The sequence below is a fragment of the Tenrec ecaudatus genome, chromosome 4, assembly GCF_050624435.1.
Source record: "Tenrec ecaudatus isolate mTenEca1 chromosome 4, mTenEca1.hap1, whole genome shotgun sequence".
NCBI lineage: Eukaryota > Metazoa > Chordata > Mammalia > Afrosoricida > Tenrecidae > Tenrec > Tenrec ecaudatus.
The window spans coordinates 153,043,557-153,065,357 of NC_134533.1; the positions used below are offsets into that span (position 1 = coordinate 153,043,557).

Here is a 21,801-nt window from a genome sequence, read left to right on the forward strand (position 1 = left end):
GCAGGCTCCTGAGCCCGAGGGAGCTCACATGAGAGACCGGTAGCAAATCCTCAGTGGTGTGACCCCGAAGTTTCTCTACCCTCGTAATGCCTGGGACCTATTTCTTCTCTGACATTTCCTTGATGGCTTCTGCCGTTTCAGTGAGTGACCTCTGAGCCTGAGCAGCACTAGGTGTTGATTGAGCCCGTAGTCGATTCATGCTCAGATCCCTCTGACATTGCAAGCAACAATACCTTGCTACTGCCATTCTGACCTCGTCAGAGCCTTGGGAACTGAGGATTTTTAAGGCTGATTGTAGGTTCTCTAGAATGACATGAAAACAGAAGCCTCCAATCGGAACCAGCTGGTCCTCGGGGCTGCACCTGGATGAGTAGCACTTTGAGAATAGCACGACAGTCCAGGCGGTTCTGTGTGGGTACCAATTGCTAGCAGAGAAGGCTGCACGACTGGGGTTTTCACCCCTTGTGCCTTGCAAGCCATGTTCTCCCTTGAGCAATCTCAGCTCAGTGTAGCGCTGTAGTATTTGTACCTATTTTTTTCCCTCTCCTAGCATCTAAGATTATACTGGCATCCCTAAGACATTGTAGATCCCTAAGTATCTCTCAGTGCCCAGCATGGTAGTGAATGCAAGGGATAGTCAACAGATACTTTTTAAACAAATGAATAAATAAGTGACCCCAAATGGAAATTCAGGCCAATGTCACTGAGAAATCATTTTCATTTCTAAGCCTTCACCTTTAGTCTCTTATTTTTTCTTGTTTTCCCTACTAACCTAGGAGTTACTGCTATTTTTTTCTGTTCTCTTTATAGATTCTTTGTGAAAATACATCATAAAACTGATGTTGTTGGTTGTAGGGCACTAGACTAGTTAGAGTCACAAAAATAGAAGTTGTTACTCTCTTCGGATACCTTGAAACCGAACTCTTCAACTTAAAAGGAATTTTTTGCCGAAATTCTTGCAGAGACTATTGATTTCTGGCGGGTGGAGACAGGATTTTCAGTCAGATACTGGATAATGGGGAAAGATAGTATTTGAGCGATAAATTGTACATTATTATATCTAAGGAACTTGTCAAGCGAGGAAAGGTCTTCAAGCAGGAAGGAGCCAACCATCAGCCATAGAAGAAGGCTCTACATATTATTTACATGTTGGGGCAGGTATTCAAACAGAAAAGATGTCCTAAGAACTTTTTAAACATGACATCTCTGAAAAGCTCTTACGTTTCCTGTTGTGTTTTGATATGACAGTAAGGCATAAGACAAATATAACACATAAAGGTTTGATGTCTGTGTCTCGGGGTTTTGTTTTTGCCTCTTATAGAGCTGTAGTTTTTAAGAGAATTTTTGGTGTTTAATAACAACCAAATTTTGAATTCGTAGGCTACCGCCAAACCAGAAGATAGAAATGACCCGATGCTTCTGTATAATAAAATGACAATGGCGCAGATCCAAAAGAACTTCTCATTAGAGATTGATGGGAAGGTAAGGGGCAGGTTCTCTGTACCCTGATTTGTCATTTCTTGAAATGTGAACATTGTGATGCTGTTTCCTGAAATTAATTAGTTAGCATTGATTGAGATTTATTGAACTTCAAGATTAATTTAGAATACCCACCATTTGACTTCATGATAGCACCCAGAAACTCATTAGATCATTATGATTATGATAAGCTAGAGTTGGATTTCAGACGAGATCGGGCACGTTCCGAGTGGTATGGCCATAGAATAGAGTTGAATTTCAAAAGGTAAAATTCCTTTCAAGCCAACTATTTAATACTATTAGAAATTTTAGAAAAGGGCCGAAAAATGAGAGACCAATATAGACTTATATCACTAGAACAGCCAAATAGAAAGGCACACGGTTTCTCCTGACACCGAACAAGAACCCTTTACTCCTGGCGTTTGCCACGTTCTCATGCAGACTCTCCAGGGAGGTGTTCGGTGCAAACGAATGGAGGAGTTGTCTCAAAATGAGCAGAAGAAACTTTCTTAGATTCCATTTATAAAGAGCGATGACATCGTACTTGGAATTCCGTGGCTAGTGTGCACTGGGTTTTGGAAGCCTGTGTATTGATTGTTGTGCATTCTTGCTGCACATGATCAGGAAATGAAGCAACATTCATGAGAAAGGGTTAAAAAATGGCAAAACTGCATTCAGTGGCACATTTAGGAATTATCTTTGGTGCCAATTATTGTGAACACTACTTGAAGTTCATACATAGCCTGCTGAGTTAAGCATTACTCACAGACAACATTTTAATGTTATTAGTGCTTAATACATATGTTTTGAGAAATAGTCTCAATCACCAAAAGAAACCAAGAAAAGGACACAGTACTTCATACTTGGTTAGAATGTGATCAGTAGATTCATAATTTTAAAATAACAGAATATTATCTTAAATACTCTGAAACACTAAAATGTGGCATTAAAAAAACCAATAAGCTTTGCATGATCTCTATCTTTGTGTTTTCTCTTGTTTCTGTTGATAATGAAATAACCACACATAAACTTGAGAAATGAGAGAAAATCAGGAAACCTTTTGGCAACTCCACATCTGCCTCCGAGGATTAGAGGTTCATGAGGAACCACTGTAGACCAAATGCTGATGTTTAAAATGTGTGTTTATTATCTAAAACAAACCATTCTCATTGTTTGCATTATATCACTACCTCTGGTTGTATTCACGACAGGATCTCCACTAATATGTATTATTTTGTCAAGTTTATTCAAAGCGGCCGTTAATCGCTTCTCGGCCTTTAGGCTAAGATCAAGTGCAGTATCTGCTCTATCAGTTTAATATGTGATATGTGCTCTATCTGAGGACCATATAGTAAGTGTATTTTTGCAACTAGGGCTTGGACTAGGAGCCTGCTTCATCCACTCCATGCATCAACCTGGTATCTCAGTACCTTCAGGAATGGTGCAGCCTCTTAGGGGGTCTATAAAAAAGAAGAAGAAAAAGCTGTCTTTTAAAAAGATACATAGTATATTTTCTCTGCATTGAAATATGTATAGATATTAGCACTTATTAAGAGTTACAGTCTCGGAAATCCCCAGGGGCAGTTCTACCCTATCCTACAGGGCCACGATGAGTCTGCATCGACTCCATGGCAGTGAGTTCAGATTTTTTGGTCTAAGCACAAAAGTATATTTCAACTTTTGCCTAAATACTAAAGGAGGCTTTATTTTTGTGTGTGGCAAAACCATATACAACAGAACATTTTCTATCCATTTTTACATATGTAATTCAGTGATGTTAGGTACATTCACCGTGTAGGAAGCTACCCTTTTAAAATGGTTTATTTTTTTTCTTTGTTAGACCAAGGCATTAGGCCAGTTTCTAGTTGCAACATCTTATTTATGTTTTAAATTTTGCTATCTAAATAATCATGCGGTAGAACTTTTTTTACCTCCCCCAAATCGAGGGGAAAATCCCAAATAGCTATCAAGCTGTCTATGGTATAATTATGTACTGATGTAACTGGCACCCTTGATGGTCTGACCCTCCAGCCATAATTGAATCTGAGAACCAAAAAGAGCAATCTATAATTACTGAATGTTTTATGCCTGTTTGTTTCCCCAGCCATTCAGCTGGTCAAATTTCACAAATGAAATAATGTCAACAGTGAATATTAATATTCCCAATGAAGAAGAAGTGATTGTTTATGCTCCAGAATATCTAACTAAACTTAAACTCATTCTGACCAAATATTCTGCCAGGTAGGTATTTTAGAATGCCCGTGCCCTCAAAATATACAATTCATGTCCCTCTGGAGAAGCTTTGCAGCCTCATCTTTTCTGTTGCCGGGTGGTGGGCTTTTTTCTACACAGAGATCTTCAAAATTTAATGTCCTGGCGGTTCATAATGGATCTTGTAAGCAGCCTCAGCCGAAACTACAAGGAGTCCCGAAATGCTTTTCGCAAGGTGAAGAAAAAAACCAAAACACCCTCTCTCTCCTTAAGACTTAGAGCATAAGACACATGGTTACCCGCGAGCACCGCTCACATGTAGTGAACTTTGTCAAGAGCCAAAAGCTCGATGCTGCTTCTTTGGCCTATACTTAGGATGGATGACCTTGGCGGGGGCGGGAGGGGTGAGCGGGGGGGATCCATGTCCATGGGCTGTTGCCGTCTTAGGTTTATCTCCTGTGGCACCACGAATGTGTTTTAATGTCAGGGTTTGCATTTGATTATTTGAGCCATGCAAGAAAGAATACCAGCTTGATTGTGCCGGCGGGAAAAGCAATTGCAGTGTTGCTTTTATCAATGGAAGCAGATTTCTGGTCCTGTTAGTGCACTAGACATGCACAGATGATGACATTCATGTCGACAGGTGGATGAGAGTCCACCTACCTGGAGATAGCCTTAGGGGCTTTCCTTCGACTGTAACTACATTATTTAAAAATACTATTTTAGTCTTATATTGAGAGGCTGAGGAAGAAAGGATTCGAGCCGACACGATGTTCGGTGTTTGGTGTTCGTGAATAGAAAACCACACGTGGGTTTGGTGTTCATGAGTAGTTAGCCTGGTAGTTGGCGGGCATGATTGATGGAAAGTTTTCAGGTTTTGTCCCTTCAAAGAAAATGTTGGCAATATACATATATATTTTTTAATTAAGGAATGTAGAGCTGTTGTCCTGACCTGTACTGAAGCTGTTATTGGTCCTTAAATTGACACAGATACAGTTCTACTGAAATTTAGCTAAAACATTAAGGAGCAGAATTGTGTTTTCTTATTTTACTAACTATCCCCTCTGGTACATGTTTTTGAACATTACTTCTCATTTATGTTTATGCAGTCATAACAGTGTTTTCTCCCCCTAAAGCTATCGAAGAGGCTATTAACTTTTAATGGCCCCAAATTTCAGTGGGCTGTATTACTGAAGGCATATACTAATTTATATATAAATAAACAATCCAGCCAGATTGTCTTTTACTCTAGGGCAGGGATGTGTGACTGTGGGAAGTGGTTAGCTTCAAGAATGTAAAGGAGACATAAAGATAAAACATTATAGGAAATATGTGTTCTGGTTCTGTACCGACCCCCCAGTCTCCGTCAAGCACCATTTTCTCCAACCTTCCACAGGCACTTTATGGCACGACATCCGAAACGGCCACCTGGAGACGCTGCGTAAACTATGTCAACGGGAATCTGGACGAGGCGGTGGGACGGCTTTACGTGGAAGCAGCCTTTGCTGGGGAGAGTAAACACCTGGTAATGGTTTCCGCACCATAAATGACCAGCTGTTTGTCTGTGCTGCTGGGCAATCCGGTAGTCCATAATTAGGCTACGATTTTGCAAACTGGGCAGAAGACCTCTGGATCCTAATTTGCTATTGTTTCTCAGTAAACCTCACTCTCCTTCTCCCGAGAGTCTGGCTCCTCCTGTGTTAGTTCAAAACCCACTTTCCAGAAATGCCTATGAAAAGTACTTAGCCACAATGTCTATGGGCATAAACTATTTGATGAGTTCAATTGACATAAGAATGAGTGTTTTCTTAAAAACCTAGAAGGTAAGCTAGGATTTATTTGAGGTGTAACAAATGTAGCCAATTGTTTGTTACTGAGATGAAAGCAGTTGCAGGTAAAGAGAAAGCAAAAGAATCCACTCAAGTGATACTGCATGTTTAACTAAACTCCGCATGGTAACAAGGGCTACTAGTTTTGGTTAGTCCTTCTTATGGGATACCGGAAGCTATCACATTCTGAAGATGTCATTTTTTATTGCTGTATATATTAAGACCTATTTAATCAAGAGTATTAACAGGGGTAATAATGCTTCACAACTAGGTCCTGTGTATGTCCATTTGTTCAGCTCGTGGTTTGTCTATAAATTTACGTTTATCAAGTGTCATTGAGTTGCATAAAGACAGGTGGCAGCTCCATGTTTTTATAATTCATTATCCAAAGACTAAATACATGACCTGAGTTTGCTGTTTGCTCTCTTGATCTGAGGTTGAGGACTTGATCAGACAGATCCGAGAAGTTTTCATTCAGACTTTAGATGACCTCACTTGGATGGACGCCGAAACCAAGAAAAAAGCCGCAGAAAAGGTAAGAGGTCCGCCAGGGCAGAGGAGTGGACAGAGAGGTGCAGAGACGTGTCCGTACAGAAACCCAGTTAGGGGAGAACACACAATGAATGCACTCTGAAGATACAAGTTCCTTCACAGTGGTAATATTTCTGAGGTTGTTTTTCATGGATAAATAGTTTGTCCAGGGTTTTAATTTTTTTCATGATCTCTGCAGCCAATACCTACTCCCTGTGCTCTGTTTAAAACATTTAACAGGAGTTTTGCATTAAAAGTGTTTCAGACATTTTTGCACCTTGAAAGTGGTTTTAAAGTACAGTAGTAATATTTACAATCCGCCTTTGTTTAAAAAGTCAGCAATCAAAGGGGGAAACCTGTGTGAACAAATAAAGACTTACAAGTTAGCAGCGGTTGCAAGGAGCCCGGCTGGTGCAGCAGATTACACATTGGGCTCCCGAATCCACCAGCCTGGCTGCAGGAGAAAGATGGAGCTTCCTACTGCTATAAAGACTTACAAGCTCAAACAAACACTGGGGCAGTTCTCTTTCCTACAGCATCACTGAGTCAGAACTGACTCAATGACAGTCAGCTAGGGTCGAGTCTTTTTATTAAAAGTTCATATAGTCCCTTCTTTTGTGAATCAGATTTTAAAAACCTCTTTCAAGGTCCAAAAATGTCTGAAATGCTTTTAATGCATAGCTCCTGTTAAACTTTTGAAACATGTTCAGTTTAAGCTTTTGAAGTGACCTAAGGAGAAATGTATTATTCTGGCAAATGGAAGGTTGTGCATTATTTAGGGTGAGGCTGTGCTCAGTGGTTAGAGAGGCAGTGAAGAAAATGTTTTACAAGTCCTGTCTACCCTTGTGCAATTTTTATTGGGACTTTTAATATATCGCATAAGATTAAGGTCTGATCACTATGGAATTGTTGGGTGTAAGTCTCCTATGATCGTCTGTGTAAAATGACCCTGGTGATGTTTTTTTTTTAAAGCCAGAGGGGAATACGTCCCGCATCCTGGCACTGTGCTGCATGAGTAGCTTTGACATGCACCCCGATGGTTCCTCCACAGTTAAAACTTCAGGAAGACAAGTCCATTCCTCGGACTAATCCAGTAGAAGTCTACAGACATGCTGTCATAAGACCCTACTCTCATTTTCTTTCAAAATTAAATCACACGAAGGGACTGGTTTCGACTCTCAAAGAGCTTAGGCCGGGAATTGAGGCCTCAGTATCTCAGGGGTATTTCCACCAATCTGGATCGTGTCTCACAGCTGACATTAGATTTGCTCCTTCTGGATTGTACTTAAAGGAGCCCTGTGATTTTAGGTCAGGCATTGGGCTGATAATTATAAGGTCAGAGCTTCAAACCTACCAGCTGCTCCATGGGAGAAGGAGAAGGCTAGCTGTACCCATAACGATTGAGAGTCTTGACAACTCTCCGTGGGAACGCTATGAGTTAGAATTGTCTCAGTGGCAGTGGGTGGTGTAGTTGGTTATTCATCGCAAGATGGTCCTCGGTCTAACCTCTGGGGGATTGTTCTGGATCAACATTTCCCAAAGTGAAACTATAGGATGGGGGTGTGCAAGTTGTTCTACAAAACTGAGTCTTATGCTCAGAAGGATTTAGAAAACATACCTCCTGCAGGAAAGCATTTCCGATCTCACTGTTAAAAACTCACTGTCATCGTGCCAGCCTATTCTGGCTTACAGTGACTCATGAGGGCAGGCTCACACTGCCCCTCTGAGTTTCCATGACTGCAACGCTTTACCGGAGTTGAAAACCTCGGCATTTCTCCTGAGGAGCTGCTGGTGGTTTTGAACTGCTGATTTTGCAGTCAGCAGCCCAACGCGAAACCACGATGCTACCAGATTTCAATCTAGACTAGACTGTGCTCGTTAGCTGTCATTTTATGGCTTCCTACATCATACTTAACAGTGAATACGTGTTTCATTACTTATCAGTGTCTTTATGGGTAAGCTCTCTGAGCATGGGCAGTTGGCCTGTGTTTTGTCTTCAGCCTCGTGGTAGGCAAACGTGTGTTGAATAAGTAAATGGCCAGTTACATCAACACAATTTCAGCTTCCTTGAATTTATGTACTTGAAAAACCTGCTCTATTGGTTTGCCAAAATATTTACCAAGGTACTTGACAATATAACCTTTTAATGTAGTATGTCTTACTTTCTGCCAAGTTTGTCCCACTGAGACTACTGTTTGAGGAAACAATCTCTGGGAAGTCAAGTACCGATTGGAGGAGGCAGGTTTTATATCTGTCGTGCTGCTTTGTGTGGGAGGCTAGAAGACAATGACTTTGATGTACTCTCTTCAGTAACACATGTGTCGCCTGTTCCAAGGGGTAAGCCTTGGGTTTATGTAACAGATCTATAGAAAAACAACCAGCCCGCCGAAAAACCACCTTCCTGTGATGACAAACCAAATAACTCAGAGATACATGCTCAATTCCAAAGAAGATTTAAAATTAAATGATTTAAGAGCAAGGTGATATTCTGTAATCAAAAATCAAATGACTAAAAAAAGGAGACCTAGAAAAAGCAAGTCACAGATAGCAACACTAATAAAAGTGAATGCCTTAACAAACAAAGAAGTGGTAAGTGTGCGCTGGTATAATCAATGAAGCCTTGCTAGTTTATTTTCATTTAACCTTGAGAAGCTATCTTTGCCCACTTTAGAGGCCAAAAGAGAACACAAAAACTCCCAGAAACCAGTGGCCAGGAAGAAGGTTAGCATTCAGTCTGGAAGTGCAGGCAGCCGTGTGGTTCTGCATTGGTCTGCTTACCACAAGGTCAGCCATCCTTAACTGTCAGAGACTCCGAGAGAGAAAGTTGAAACTTCTCCACCTGTAAAGTTGACAGTTTTAAAAACCTGGAGGTCCATTTTGACTCTGTCCTATTATATTACTATGAGTCCGAATCCAAGTGTTTTATTTCCTTATTTTGATGTAAGCCCATACCTGCTTTTCAGCCAAAGCAATGAGGTGGAAGGCTAGCTCCAAGATGCTCGAATGGACTCTCTAAATATCACCCCTTCTGTATAATGGAAAGAAACCCTGTGGCAATAGTGCATGCCCCTCGGGGCTGCTAACTGCAAGGTCGGTGGTTGGAGCCACCAGCTGCCCTGTAGGACAAAGAGGAGCCTCTGCTCAGAAGCAGACTTGGAAGCCCACAGGGGCAGCTCTCCCCTGACCTGTGGTTTCGACCTGAGTCTGAATCGACTCGCCAGCAGTGAGGATGAGTACAGAGGAAGAAAATGGTCTTCGTGCGGCAAAGCTCATCAAAGGTGGAACGGTGGCTTGTTAGCTCTTAATCATTATTTTCTTGGGAAAGCTGTAGACTGAAAGACTTAGGCTTCTACTAGCTACATTTCATACCTATTTTAATTTATTTACAATTCTTGAAAGGGCTCATTACAAAAGCCTCTGTTTAATTGTTGCCATATACTTTATTTTTATTTTCATAAACAAGATGGATCAAGTTATGCAATTGCTAGGGATGGGTAAATGATAATGTCTGTGCTCCAAAGTTACACAATTATCCTCACATTCAATATTATAATTTTCGTAGGCCTTAGCGATTAAAGAAAGGATTGGCTATCCTGATGATCTTCTTTCAAATGATGATAAACTGAATAAAGATTATCTTGAGGTAAGTCTCCAAGCTTATCAAGATTCTAAGGTAAAGAATAATACCTGTGGTCAGTAGCCCTGTTATTTTCAGCTCTAGGGTTTCATAAATGTGAGATAACATAAAAGTGTAGGTCTCAAAACTCACCCATGAAGTAAGAACAATGCTGATTTTGCCTTTTGTTTCATTGGCCTGTATAATATTCAGTGGGCACAGTTAATTTTATGTTATATGTCTCTGTTCCATTTTAAGAATACTAAGGAAAAGCCAGTGTCATTTGAAGGGGTGGGCATGCAGGGATGGACATGCTATAAAAATGCTGCGAACAACAGAGAACTCTCAAGTTCTCCTCACAGCTCACTCAGGCCTCATAAAGGAACGCTTCCATTTCCTCCCATTTTCTGTGTATCCCACCACGAGATGAAACAGATCCTGCCTTTTGTACTTAAAAAGCAAAACAGCTATAGTCCTAGAGCTGAAAACTTCTATTCTACTTAGTTTGCATAACAATGAAAAGAACACATACCCAAGAAAGGGGAAGGCCACAAATAATAATAATATTATCAAAGAAGAAAAATGGTAAAGTCACACTCACAGGAGTGGTTACAGACTGAGAGGCAGTGAGGGTCCTGCAGCTAAGGCTGGGGCCACCATCACTGCCTAAAACCCAGGCAACAATGAACTGGACCTTATCAGGTCTAGGGACCGCAGTGACTCTGAGCCCATAGATGGAATTGGCAAGCCATAGTCCCCTCTCTTCTCTTTCCACTTGTGGAATGACTTGGCTTTTATCTATTATTAAGTGGACTTGCTTCCAGAGGGCAAATCCTGTAGCCCCTTAGGACAGGAGAGTCGTGACAAAAAGCCTACATGTAATCCACACTTGATGGGTTCAAATCCAAGCTCCACCCTGCACTAATTTGGGCAAGTGACTTCAGGAGGCTGTGTCTCGGTTTTCTCGTGTTTGAGATACATTGGACAGGATTGTGAGCACGATGCAGTGGGTGGTGGCGCTGTTGGGAAGCATGGCACGGTCAACCACAGAGTCGGTAGTCTAAAACCACAGGAGAAGTGACAACTATCTGGTCCTGTAAAGATTGACAGTCTTGGAAATCCTTTACAGGGTCACTGTGAGTAGACATGTTGGCAGTGTTTGGTTTGGAATATACATTTAAAGTGCTTAGAACAGTGTTGTCATGCTGTTTGCCACCCAGTTGCTTCATGCACACGGTGACAAGCCTGTAAGACAATAGAACTGCCCCGTTGGGTTTCCAAAGCTGTAATCTTTGTGGGAGATGATCGCCAGGCCTCTCCTTCCATGGACCAGCTTTTGAGTTTACAATGCTGGCTTTTCTGTTCCCATCCGTGCTTTACCATTGCATTAGCTGCCGAGCGCACAGTAGGTACTTGATACGAATGTGCCGATGTAAGGATTGATATTGAGAGAGGAAGGCTTGACTGCTACTGGCATTAAGGAAAACATCCTCTGTGATTTTGAAGCGAAATTTTGAAAATAATATGCTCTTCATGCTTCTCCCTAACTCTTCTGTATAATACAGCTGAACTACAAGGAAGAGGAATATTTTGAGAACATAATTCAAAATTTGAAGCTCGGCCAAAGTAAACAACTAAAGAAGCTCCGAGAAAAGGTGGACAAAGACGAGTATGTATGGCCCCATGTCTAATGTGTTTGTGTCTTCAGGAGCGCGCTTCCCTGCTCCCCTTTGTTGCAGTGGTGGACGTGTCTGACTGAGAAACTGTTAAAAAGCAAATGTCCTCCTTCCGTCAAGGACATTTATGAGTTTTATGCTAAGCACCTAGGTCAGGAATTCTCCCGAACTTGATTTTTCCCCCCCACTTAGGTGTCCTCAGACTAACTCAGTTTTTTGGTTTCTCTCACATCATTGCATGTGATTTCTACTATGTAACACTCTACCTAAGGAACTCTGACTCCTCCAGGCTTTCTCTGAGGCCTCTGTACCTGGCATTTTACCTTTTGTCCACAGTTTTCCCTTTTCCAGTCAAGCATCCCACAATTCCATACCCTCGCGGGGATTTAAGACAATTCTTCATACACCACTTGTCTCCAAGCTGCTGTAGACAAATCTGAGAAGACGCCAGGAATTGTTCTTAGTCCGGTCTTTCAAATGTGCTTACTCTTTACTTGATGATGTCATCAGTGCTTATTAGTTGTTAGTTTGCTTATTTTTTTAGTTAAATGCATGTGTATATGACATGTTTAGGAACAAAAATTGTGTGCGCTTCAATTTGGGAGCCACTTAGGGTGTGTTTCCTCAGCAGATTCTTAACTGTTAGAGAACAGGGACTTTTTTTTTTTGCTAGAGGAGGAGCACTACTGACAGGTTAGTACCCACCATATCGGAGGTTCTCAATTAAAAAGAATTAATGTACCCAGTGCAAATGGAAATAAGCATACTCCTTGCATATCTACTAACACAATAGGTTACCAGTAAGGTTCTGGATTCATTTTGCGTCCATGTAGCCATTTGTTTGTTCTTTCATTCATTCATCCAACTCATGTTTTCGACCACTAAGTCCAGGTGCCTTCTGACCCTGGACCAAAGGGGAAGCGCACCTGCATTATAATGTCTCTCTGTAGCAGAAGGTAGATGATACAGAATAGATGAGGGAAGTGGTGTGCCAGGGCTGGCTTGGCGTCCAGTGGGACTGTGTGATGGACGGCTTTTTCTTTCCTCATTAAACAAAAGCAGGTTGGACAAAATCCCCAAATGGAAATGCCAATGCATTTCAGTTCGTGAACAGCGTTTTGAAGCCTTGTAACACAAAGGTGCCCCGAGAGCCTGGCTGTGGGGCTGATGTCTGGGTTTACACTGAAGCAAATATGCTGTCTGCTGGTGACTAAGATAGGAGCTGCAAATATCAGAGAACGCTTAGTTTCCCAGCTAGGATAAAAGGGGAAGAGACTAGGTAGGAATGGCTGGTGTTACATTCCTTTATCAACTTCTGTCTTTTTAAACGCAACAAAAATTCTTCGAAAGACATATCCTGCAGGTAAATATATAATCTGAGAATGATGATTACAAATGGAAATAGTTGCATTTCTTTAAAAAACACATACTTATATTTAATGGATGGTTAATACTGTGTAGAATGTGTACTGACAAATACTGTCGAATAGTCTTTGTGAAGATGGCTAAAGAAAACTACACCCAGCCAATAATTTTATACACAGGATGTTGAATGACTGCTTGATAGTTTTCTTTTGAAATTGAGGCAGCTTGTTTCATAATCATTTTCCAATAGTCTACACATGCATTCTCTTTCATCATCTGTGCTGATGTTTTATAAATCCTCATCTTTTAGATCTGCTTCCCAAAGTGTGCCGCATGTCCCCTGGGGTAGAGGTGCTGGAACGAGCCAGGGGAATTGTGAAAGCACATGCCTGTAACTTTCCCCTGGACTGTGGGCTAATAATGTACAAAGTATTTTCATTGCCAGCAGGGCGCTGAGTCATGGTTTTGTTTTTGCTCTTTCTTGAAGAGGGGATAAGCCAAATATGTGTAGGGACCTATGTTTTAGATCACCTGAAGTCAAGCCTTGTAGACACTCCACAGTTCAGAACTGATAGTTGGTGACTCGTATAATGTGATGAGTAACGTTTCCTCTGCCATCTCTGGCCTAGCTTTTCTTCCCCCTCCCGTTTCCCTGCCTTGAGACCCACCAGCCCCTCGTTAGAAAGGTGAGGTTCTCTGTTCCTGTAAAGAGTTTCCGTCTTGGAAACCCACAGGGGCAGTTCTAGCCGCCCTGTCCTACAGGGCCACTAGGGGTTGGCATCCACTCCCTGGCAGTGGGTGTGGAGTGATAGATCCTGAATGCGCACGGCTTCAGAATTGCTGTCCATTGAAACCATCTGGAGCACTGACTAATGGCTGTCCAGCTCAACTCCTCTATGTGGTTATGCAGTTATGTTGTGGGTGGGACCCAGACCCTGGCCGTCTTTTTAAGGATCCTTCCAAGGGAGAACCCGTGAGTTAGTGCTGGGTCCTTTGTGCGTCAGACCACATGTGTTCATATTTCATGGAATGTGTTGGATGATGTTGTGTTTCATTTGGCAAGTTAGGTTTGAAAGCATTTCTGATAGCAATTGCCCTCGCTGGATACAACATAATAAAAGTGCCTCATATTTTACTGAAGTGGCTTGCAGTGAAAGGTTCTGACTAATTCTGCACGTGCTTAATAAAGGCACTGCCCTGTTTCCTTTCTTTCTTTTCCTTTTTTCCAAATGGAACCTCAAGTTCAAATTCTCACGATGCATCGTCAGCCCTTCCCCCCCCAAAAAAAATCCCTTGCTTTGTGATTTTAACATCTATTGAGTGCTGTTACTTCGGTCAAGTAGCTAGCCCATAGAAAGGTGTCAGAGAATTACTTTTCCAGATGGTTCATAAGTCATTGCAGGAGAGAAAGGTGTCCATATCTCAAATTGAGGGGACAGAGGTAAGAAAATGTCTTTTGCAGCATTTTAGAGAGAAATAACAATTAAAGGAATTGTATTTTATTTTCAAGGTGTGAATTATGATTTTTTCAAATCATCTAACCAGGGAGTAAGCCTCTGGACTGCTTCGTGTGCTGCACCTGCGCTCACTGAGCAGATACACACACGCTTTTGACTTCACCTGTCATCAGTTTCCTGCTGAGCACCTGTATCCTCACAGATCTGTTTGTGTCGGCTCAACATCGGAGGGTCTAACTGTGTGTGGGAAGTCACCATGTAGATGTCCTTTTGATGGTACACACCCCATTTGCCATTTTTTACCATTCATTTTGTCGATTTCCCCCTTATTTGCCTATTCTCCAACCACCCGATTGTACAGCTACCAAGACAGAAAGCAGAGTCATCTTGCTCCCCCTTGTTGAAAGCTGACACCATGACTTGTATGTGGTTGCCTCACTAGGACGACTACAGAGCCTTCCTGAATGTTTATGGGGTGAAGAAATAATACACTAGCAGTTTGTGAATAATGCTGATAAGGTTTATAAGGCTTAGCTCAGGCCCTAAATTAAAAGTTGCCACAACTGGTAAAGATATGGCCACCATCTCTGCTGCCCTCACCATTCAACACATGCGGAAATTGATGAATTTAGGACATACATCTTCTAGCCCAGTCCTCGGGCAGGAGAGTGTCCTGCCCAGATGAGTGTCTCCTACTTGCCAAGGAGAGAGACCTAAAATTAAACAATCCACTGTGGTTTCTGAGGACCTACCTGTGTTTCCAAAGGTATCTCTAATATTTTATATCATCTGGGGTTTTGAGTCCAGTTTGAAAAAAAAACTTCAAACATGTCCTATTGTTAGACATGAATCATATTAGATTTGGAATTTAGTATTTATTAGCAAAGTAACTTTGTAACATTTCCAGAATTATTTACTTAAAATAACACAATTGGCCACTTTGTTTTCTCATAGCCAACATCAACCTCCAATGAAAATATATAGATGACAGAAAATGGAATTTCAAAAACTGTTTTCGACTCGAGGTTTTTATTTTGGTTTTGAGGACAGAACTTCGTGTGATATAATTGGGTGTGTTGTGCCAATGGGTGTAAATCATGACACAGAGCGGTAGCGTTTTCCTGAACTACAAAGACTTATGTTCCTCCTACATTCCTCCTGTTGCCCTGCATCAAAATAAAAGCATTGACGGGCACCAGATCAGTAGGCACGTGCAGAGCACTATGCTAAGCACTCAGAGGGACGAGAAGATGAAGAAACGTGGCCTCAGGCTTGGGAACTCACAATCTAGTGACCGAGGCAAAGGAATAAAAAGGACATCTGTCCAAAGGCAGAATGTGTTTGGCAGTACACCAAGGAAACAGTGATTGCCACAGCACTTTAAAAATAAAACAAATCAAATTAAAAAATAAAAAACAACCAACAAATAAATAAATAAAACACACCCCCACAGTCAAACTATTCTTTTGATTCAGAAATTATATTTATATGTAATGACTTTGGGGGAACAAAATATCAGCATTTGGGTTATTTTTTTCTTAAATCATTTTGTTGGGGGCTCATGCAACTCTTATCACCATCCATTTTTATGGGAACAGAAGATTTACCAGAAACAAAACAGAACCAAAGATCATTCGGTTCATTTCTGTCTTCCCTGTTGTTGCTTCCAGCCTGCTGTTTTCCTTGTCTGGTTAATTACCTGACGGCAGGCCCCTAAGGCTGTCAGCCTCCAGAGCTGTTCCTGAAAGGCCAGTGCCAGGAGAAATGGCAGGGAGGCTGCGCCCCGTGAGGTAGCCCCGCAGTTTTGTCCTGTCTGTGAGTCACTAATGCTCTTTCATGTGCCAGTGACTGCCTGGATAACCATTTGAAAGTCAGGCAGTTGTGTGGCCTAGGCTACACCGTGTCTAAGGTTCTCCCCAGCCTTCCCACTGTACACCCTTCCACGTGAAGTGTTTCATGTGTCAGCACTTTTTCCACTTTGGCATCTCCGCATCAAGTGACTATCAAATGGGGACCGGCGGGGCGCGGGTCGGGGGAGAATATAGCTGTCCTTCATATGTTGGGAAATGCTGTGCTTCTTTTTAAAACGACCCTTTTGGTTTTTCCAAAGAACAGTTTTAAAGAACCAGGGTTTTTTCTAATTAATCCATATTGTTCATCAGTTGATTCCCACAAGAAAAACAAGTTATACAGGATTTATGTAGATGTGGGCATCATCTCAAAGTTGTACAGTGATCTGATTCGAGTCAGCAAGTATTGCTCACACTGTAAGGCTAAGTAAAGGGTATTTGGACTCAACTTGGGCAATCTCTAATTTTCCATGGCAGTATCTGCTGCGATGGTCTGCTCGTGTTCTGTACAGATTGTGATAGATTAAAACCTTAGATTTCCTTATTCTATGTGCCCATAAAACCAACCAAGTCTTTTTCATGGCTGTCCATTGTGTTTGGGGATCATGAGCAAAACACATTTGATCAGTCAAAAAAAAACATTCTGCTTTTAAGTCAATACTTACGGAAGATTTTTATCTTGTTTTGTTTTCAGAGGGAGGGTGAGGAGCGGGAAGGAAAGCTGACTGGTTTACAGGTTGAAGTGTTAGGTAGATTTTATCAATACTTCATCCTTAATCAAAATAATCAACATCCCTTATCCTTTCATGCAAACTGGGGGAATTTTGGAATAGAATTCCGGAATTTATTTACATACATATCTTCTTAAGAGGACACTGCCCAGACAATACTTAGCCCGTGATTGCTACAGCTCCCTGCGGCCTGCAGATCAGCTATATCTCACCAATGCCTTTCGCCTCACCCGGCACAGTCCTGCAGTGAGATGGGATAGCATGGGCAGGAGAGGAGGGAGGACAGGAATTGGAGGGCAAAATTGAAATGAAGACATGGCTCCCAAACTTGGTCATTTGATCTACAGATGTCCACGAGTATCACACTCGGAAGACCTGCATAGACATTTGAGAACAAAACCTGGAGCAGCCTTCCTGGAGTTTTCTTTGAATGGATTTGTCAGACAGTAGACTTCTCATGTCTAGTTCTTTAAGTGGTAGGAGGTAGATTGGATGGGATGGAAGAGATATCATTTTTTCCTGAAAGATCCAAAGATTATCATTAACCCAGAAAAAGTCAGTGAAATAAAATTCTGGCAGAAATGATCCACCTGTGCACATGTTGTGACTCACTAATTGGAAATGTCTCTGATCTGGCCAGTCACGTGTGCCCGTGCACACACACATGGATGAAGAGTACTGGAAGACTAAAGAGCTGTTACACTGGGGCCACAGGTAGAAGCGCACCTAATGCACTGAACACTGCCAGCACGACAAACAGACTAACAGCCGCTTCCATTGTTTCGTTGAAATAGAAATGGACTCTTCACATTAAAGGTCAGAATGGGCGTCCTGGCTCTTGTCCCAGGCAGAACTGGACCAGTCACTCTGAGGCCTTCAGTTACGTTAACAACTCCTTGGCGACAGCAATAAACAGACCCTTTGGTTCTGCTGTGTTTGGCCGTGAATTAAATTGGCCCCGTATGGAACAAGTAGAAAGAGAGTCTGTTATAGAGGTGGCATGCGGGTGGCGGGCGACTGGCAGGTTGGGTTCTGACGCTCATTCTTCCACTTACCGTGGGAGCTTAGGTGATTTGCAAAATGCCTTCAAGCTTCAGTGTTTCGCTTCTAAGCCAGGGATAGTAACCTACATTTTGTCCTGCTGGCTGGTTGTGGGGTTACAGTTACATTGTATAAAGTGGCTGGGACACGACAGGTGATTATCAGAACCTAGAGCTGTCATACTAGGCTGCTCATCGACTGGCCTGGATCTGGCAGAATGACGTCAGGGTCGTGTCGTCCTAACGCTTCTTAGTGGCCGAGGGGAGCGCTGATCATGTAGCAGTCACCAGAAATCAACGCCTTCGTTCTGAAAACTGCTGGCAAGGAAATGGCATTGGGTGGAGGTGGGTTGGTGTTGGTCATTAATATTCAGTTTCCTCTCAGGATCTCTGTTAAATGTGACCAGGTGGCCTTTGCTCTCCGTGTGTAGATTCTTTTCCCGTGAGCTCACTTAGTGTATACCTGTAGAAGGAAGAGGAGCGATAACTCTGCGTCTCTGTCTGCACTTACAGATTAGAGGCACTCTCGACCTGATATAAATGGTTTGAAACAAATGATGTTTGATGCCGTGATGAGAGAATATTAATATATGTGAAGGATTATGCGGCGCTAATTACAAAGTGAGGATGCTTCTTTCCACCGAGGGATACTTGAGAAAGCCATCTTATCAAACTACTGATTTCCAAGGAGTTGCTCTGAGACCATGAAATGCTAAGGAACTGTACCCTGAGCAGGGGAAGGAGGCCATAACTGCGTGTTGTTTGCCGTGGGAGAGAGACATGCTAAGCGCTTTTGCCATCTAATGGGTTGATTCCAACCCAGAAGCGATGGGAGCCGGCTGTCAGCACGTGTGTTCCTTCTCCACGGTCAAAGCCACGTCCCTGGGCTTTCGCTCCATCGCCACTTAGTCTCCAGAGTAAGAAGAACCACACCTGTTCCCTCTCTCAAGGGGGTCGGTGAGATCTCTGCCCCGCGTGACCAGTGCCGCCCCGAGGGATGGGTGGTTTGCAGACGCCCTTCTTTGTGCCACTCTTGGAAGTCCTCAAACAGAAATCCACTTACTGACCAAATGCCGTCTCAACTGCTTTCCGTCTCTCTTCCCTTCCCGCCCTCGTGCCCTCACACAACCCCGGAGGCAGGGAAAGGGATCCAGGGCAGGGTGAGTGTGCTTCCTGTCAGGAGAGAGACGGGTAGGGCCTGGCTTCCACACTTGTACTGCATGCAGCCCACAATAACCCGCTCTTTGGGGGTACATGTCCCCCCATTTGGCCTTCTTTCCTGCGTGTGCACTTTCTCTTCTCCCTGTGGCTGTTCAGGGCCAATGTTGTATGTGTTCCAGAAACGGAAGTTTCTCCTGAAACTTGAATGTTTGCAACGAAATCAAGAGTACTTAAGAGGTTTCATTACATCGGCCTTCATTTGAAAAGTCTATTTCCTGTTAGTTTAGTTTTCACATGAACATAGTGAGCGATTTCTTTAGACTTGGAACCTGAAACTCTTCCCATCACCTTATTTAAGATGCAATGATCTCATCTCAGTCCTTCACGTTCTTTCATTTCCAGGCACAAAATACTTCTTGCTGTGCACCCAAGGGTGGGCGAGGCTGGATCATGAAAGACTTTAAGGGGGGAAAGAATATGCTACACCCTGTTGCTCTCTAAGCCTATCCAGAATGTTCTGTGGTCAGAAATAGCTTCCTATTTTCATGGAGGGATAATTCACAGTGGACATTTTAATATGTAACATTCTTCCTGCTGGAAAGTTACAAGCATTAATCAAAATGCAATCTAACCCCCTCCGCATAGTGTAGCAGAATAACAGAAAGGCACTAGACAAAGCCATAAACGAAAAATGGGTGCTATGTTGTAGCGACGTCTTCAGTGGCTTCCTTTGAGATCTGTTGCTGTCTGAGACGTTACTTTCAGACATCTTGTTCTTCTTTGTGATGCACTTAGTTAGAAAACGAAACATTTTAGTTTAGCACCTCTTCTATTACATTCTTAACTTTTTTGGTGGATTCCAAAATCAAGTGATTTGCATATATCATTTTGAATTATCCATACAATTTGATGCAGAGTTTCTGATCATTAAATCTGAAGCTCATAATTAAGATTGTAGAAACACTGAGATCTGGAACATGTTAAAATCGCCTCTCTTACAATTCAAATGTTAATCACTATGACTGTTACCCCATAGAACCTGCTGTTACACATCCTACCAGAGTCTGACAGCACTCTGGAAAACTCTGTGGGGAGATGGTTTATCCAATCACAGTAAGTCAGTGTCCCCGCCTGGGAGCTGTATGAAAACATTTTCCATTCTGTCCTTTTTTCCAAGTAACTTGGAATCATCTATGAACCTGAATCATGGTAACCCTGTGAATATGCATAAACATATTCTTTATTCTTTCTGGTCATAATTTTTGGTTTTTATAATTATTTGTTTTGTTATATTGGCGTATGTGTATTTCAGAGTTGTGGATCTAGCTACTCTACCTAGTCTCTGACCTCTGAGTATTATTATAACTTCCCGGAGGTTACAAATACACCGTCTCTGTTATGAGTCACCATAAATCATGTGGGAAGCATGCGGAATTTAATTAAAATAAATAAAATTGTATACTTGCCATCATCAACCTGCAGGAAATAGCGAAGTATTGATGACTCAGCTGTGATGAGGTGAGGGAGGACTGAGAGAACAGTCTCATCATCATTTTTTAAAATAATTATCTTTTTAACAACAACAACAACATATGTAAAGAAGAAATGCTCAACATGCTCCCTCCTGTCAAGCTAATTTTCTTCCTAAGGAAAAAAAAAATTACAAAAATGGTGATTGCACTAAAAATAAAAGTCTTTAATATGAAAATCTTGAACATAATATTGGAGATAACAACTCTACCCATCAGAATGTATCAGATAATTGATATCTAGGTCCTTTTCCTCAAATCCGTTTAGAGGTCACATCTGACCTTCCATGCTTACTGGAAGTGGAGGAGAAAGGCTGATTGGGGCCATTGCCTTTGTAGTGCTCCACTTGCAAGGCAGGGTCTTGAAGCAGGTGTGACTTGACCTCATTGCAGTGTGTCTGCAAACTTCTGTGAGCAGGCGAACAATCACACACTAAATGTCGTCATGGAAGCTGAGGAAGTGAACGTGCCGTTAGGCGGCGATAGGACTGTCTTCATTACGTGTGGTGTGAGGACAATGGAGAGGCTGTATGATCATTAAGCAGTGCACCTTTTCCTTGATTCCACAGTCGTGTTCTATTGAGGTGGAGCTTCTTTGGGGAAAAAACATCTCAATATGTGATTGTTGACGTGCAGATTTCAGAGCATCTTAACACAAAGACATGGGTACTTGGCAGCTCTCCTTTGGCTGAACGTTGATCTTCAATGATCAGTCACGGGCATTTTTGTGAGTGTGTTTTTTTTCTCATTCAGCTTTAGTTATGTATCTTTCTCATTCCTTCAAACAAGAGTCTCCCAAAGTCAGAAACTAGTATATATAGATGTGTGTGTATAGATATGTACGTAAATCTATATATACACAGAAACTAAATAGACAGATTACATGTATGTGTGTATATATATAGATTACATGTAGCTCTAGATGTGTATGTATAGATTACATATACATATCGAATGCATCCATGTCTCTATCATATAGCTACAGGGAGATTTAAATAGGGAGACGGATAGCAACTATACAGAAGAAGTCCTGGGGACAAAGGTACAGAGCTCTTGGCTAGGGAGAGGTCTGTCATGCAAACCCATCAGCACTTCTAGGGACGAAGAGCTGGTGAGTGGCTCCCATAAAGATGACAGCGAGGAACCCCTGTGGGGCAACTGCACTCCATCCTGTAGCGTCTCCATGAGTCAAAACTAACTTCACAGCACACAACAACAAGTCCAAATCACGGCATTGACAGACCAGCTTCCTTAAGAATTACCTGGACTTCATTTTATAGTGGTCATGCAAAAATACACCTTTGTTTAATTAGCTAAATGTTGCGA

At 42.1% G+C, this 21,801-nt stretch overlaps 1 protein-coding gene and 1 non-coding gene across 4 annotated transcripts in view; both read left to right on the forward strand.

The window, feature by feature from the left end:
* The window catches only part of MME (membrane metalloendopeptidase), a 100,308-nt gene that overhangs the window by 53,923 nt on the left and 24,584 nt on the right, over positions 1–21,801 (forward strand). For all 3 annotated transcript variants that reach the window (XM_075546947.1, XM_075546948.1, XM_075546949.1), the window contains exons 10-16: positions 1,381–1,482; positions 3,584–3,720; positions 3,832–3,925; positions 5,087–5,215; positions 5,956–6,054; positions 9,613–9,693; positions 11,232–11,335. In XM_075546947.1, the coding sequence (XP_075403062.1) occupies positions 1,381–1,482; positions 3,584–3,720; positions 3,832–3,925; positions 5,087–5,215; positions 5,956–6,054; positions 9,613–9,693; positions 11,232–11,335 (746 nt within the window). The remainder of the gene's footprint in view (positions 1–1,380; positions 1,483–3,583; positions 3,721–3,831; positions 3,926–5,086; positions 5,216–5,955; positions 6,055–9,612; positions 9,694–11,231; positions 11,336–21,801) is intronic.
* LOC142447388 (U2 spliceosomal RNA) lies at positions 2,742–2,931 on the forward strand. The gene has a single exon (XR_012784116.1). It is a non-coding gene; the product is annotated as a U2 spliceosomal RNA (small nuclear RNA).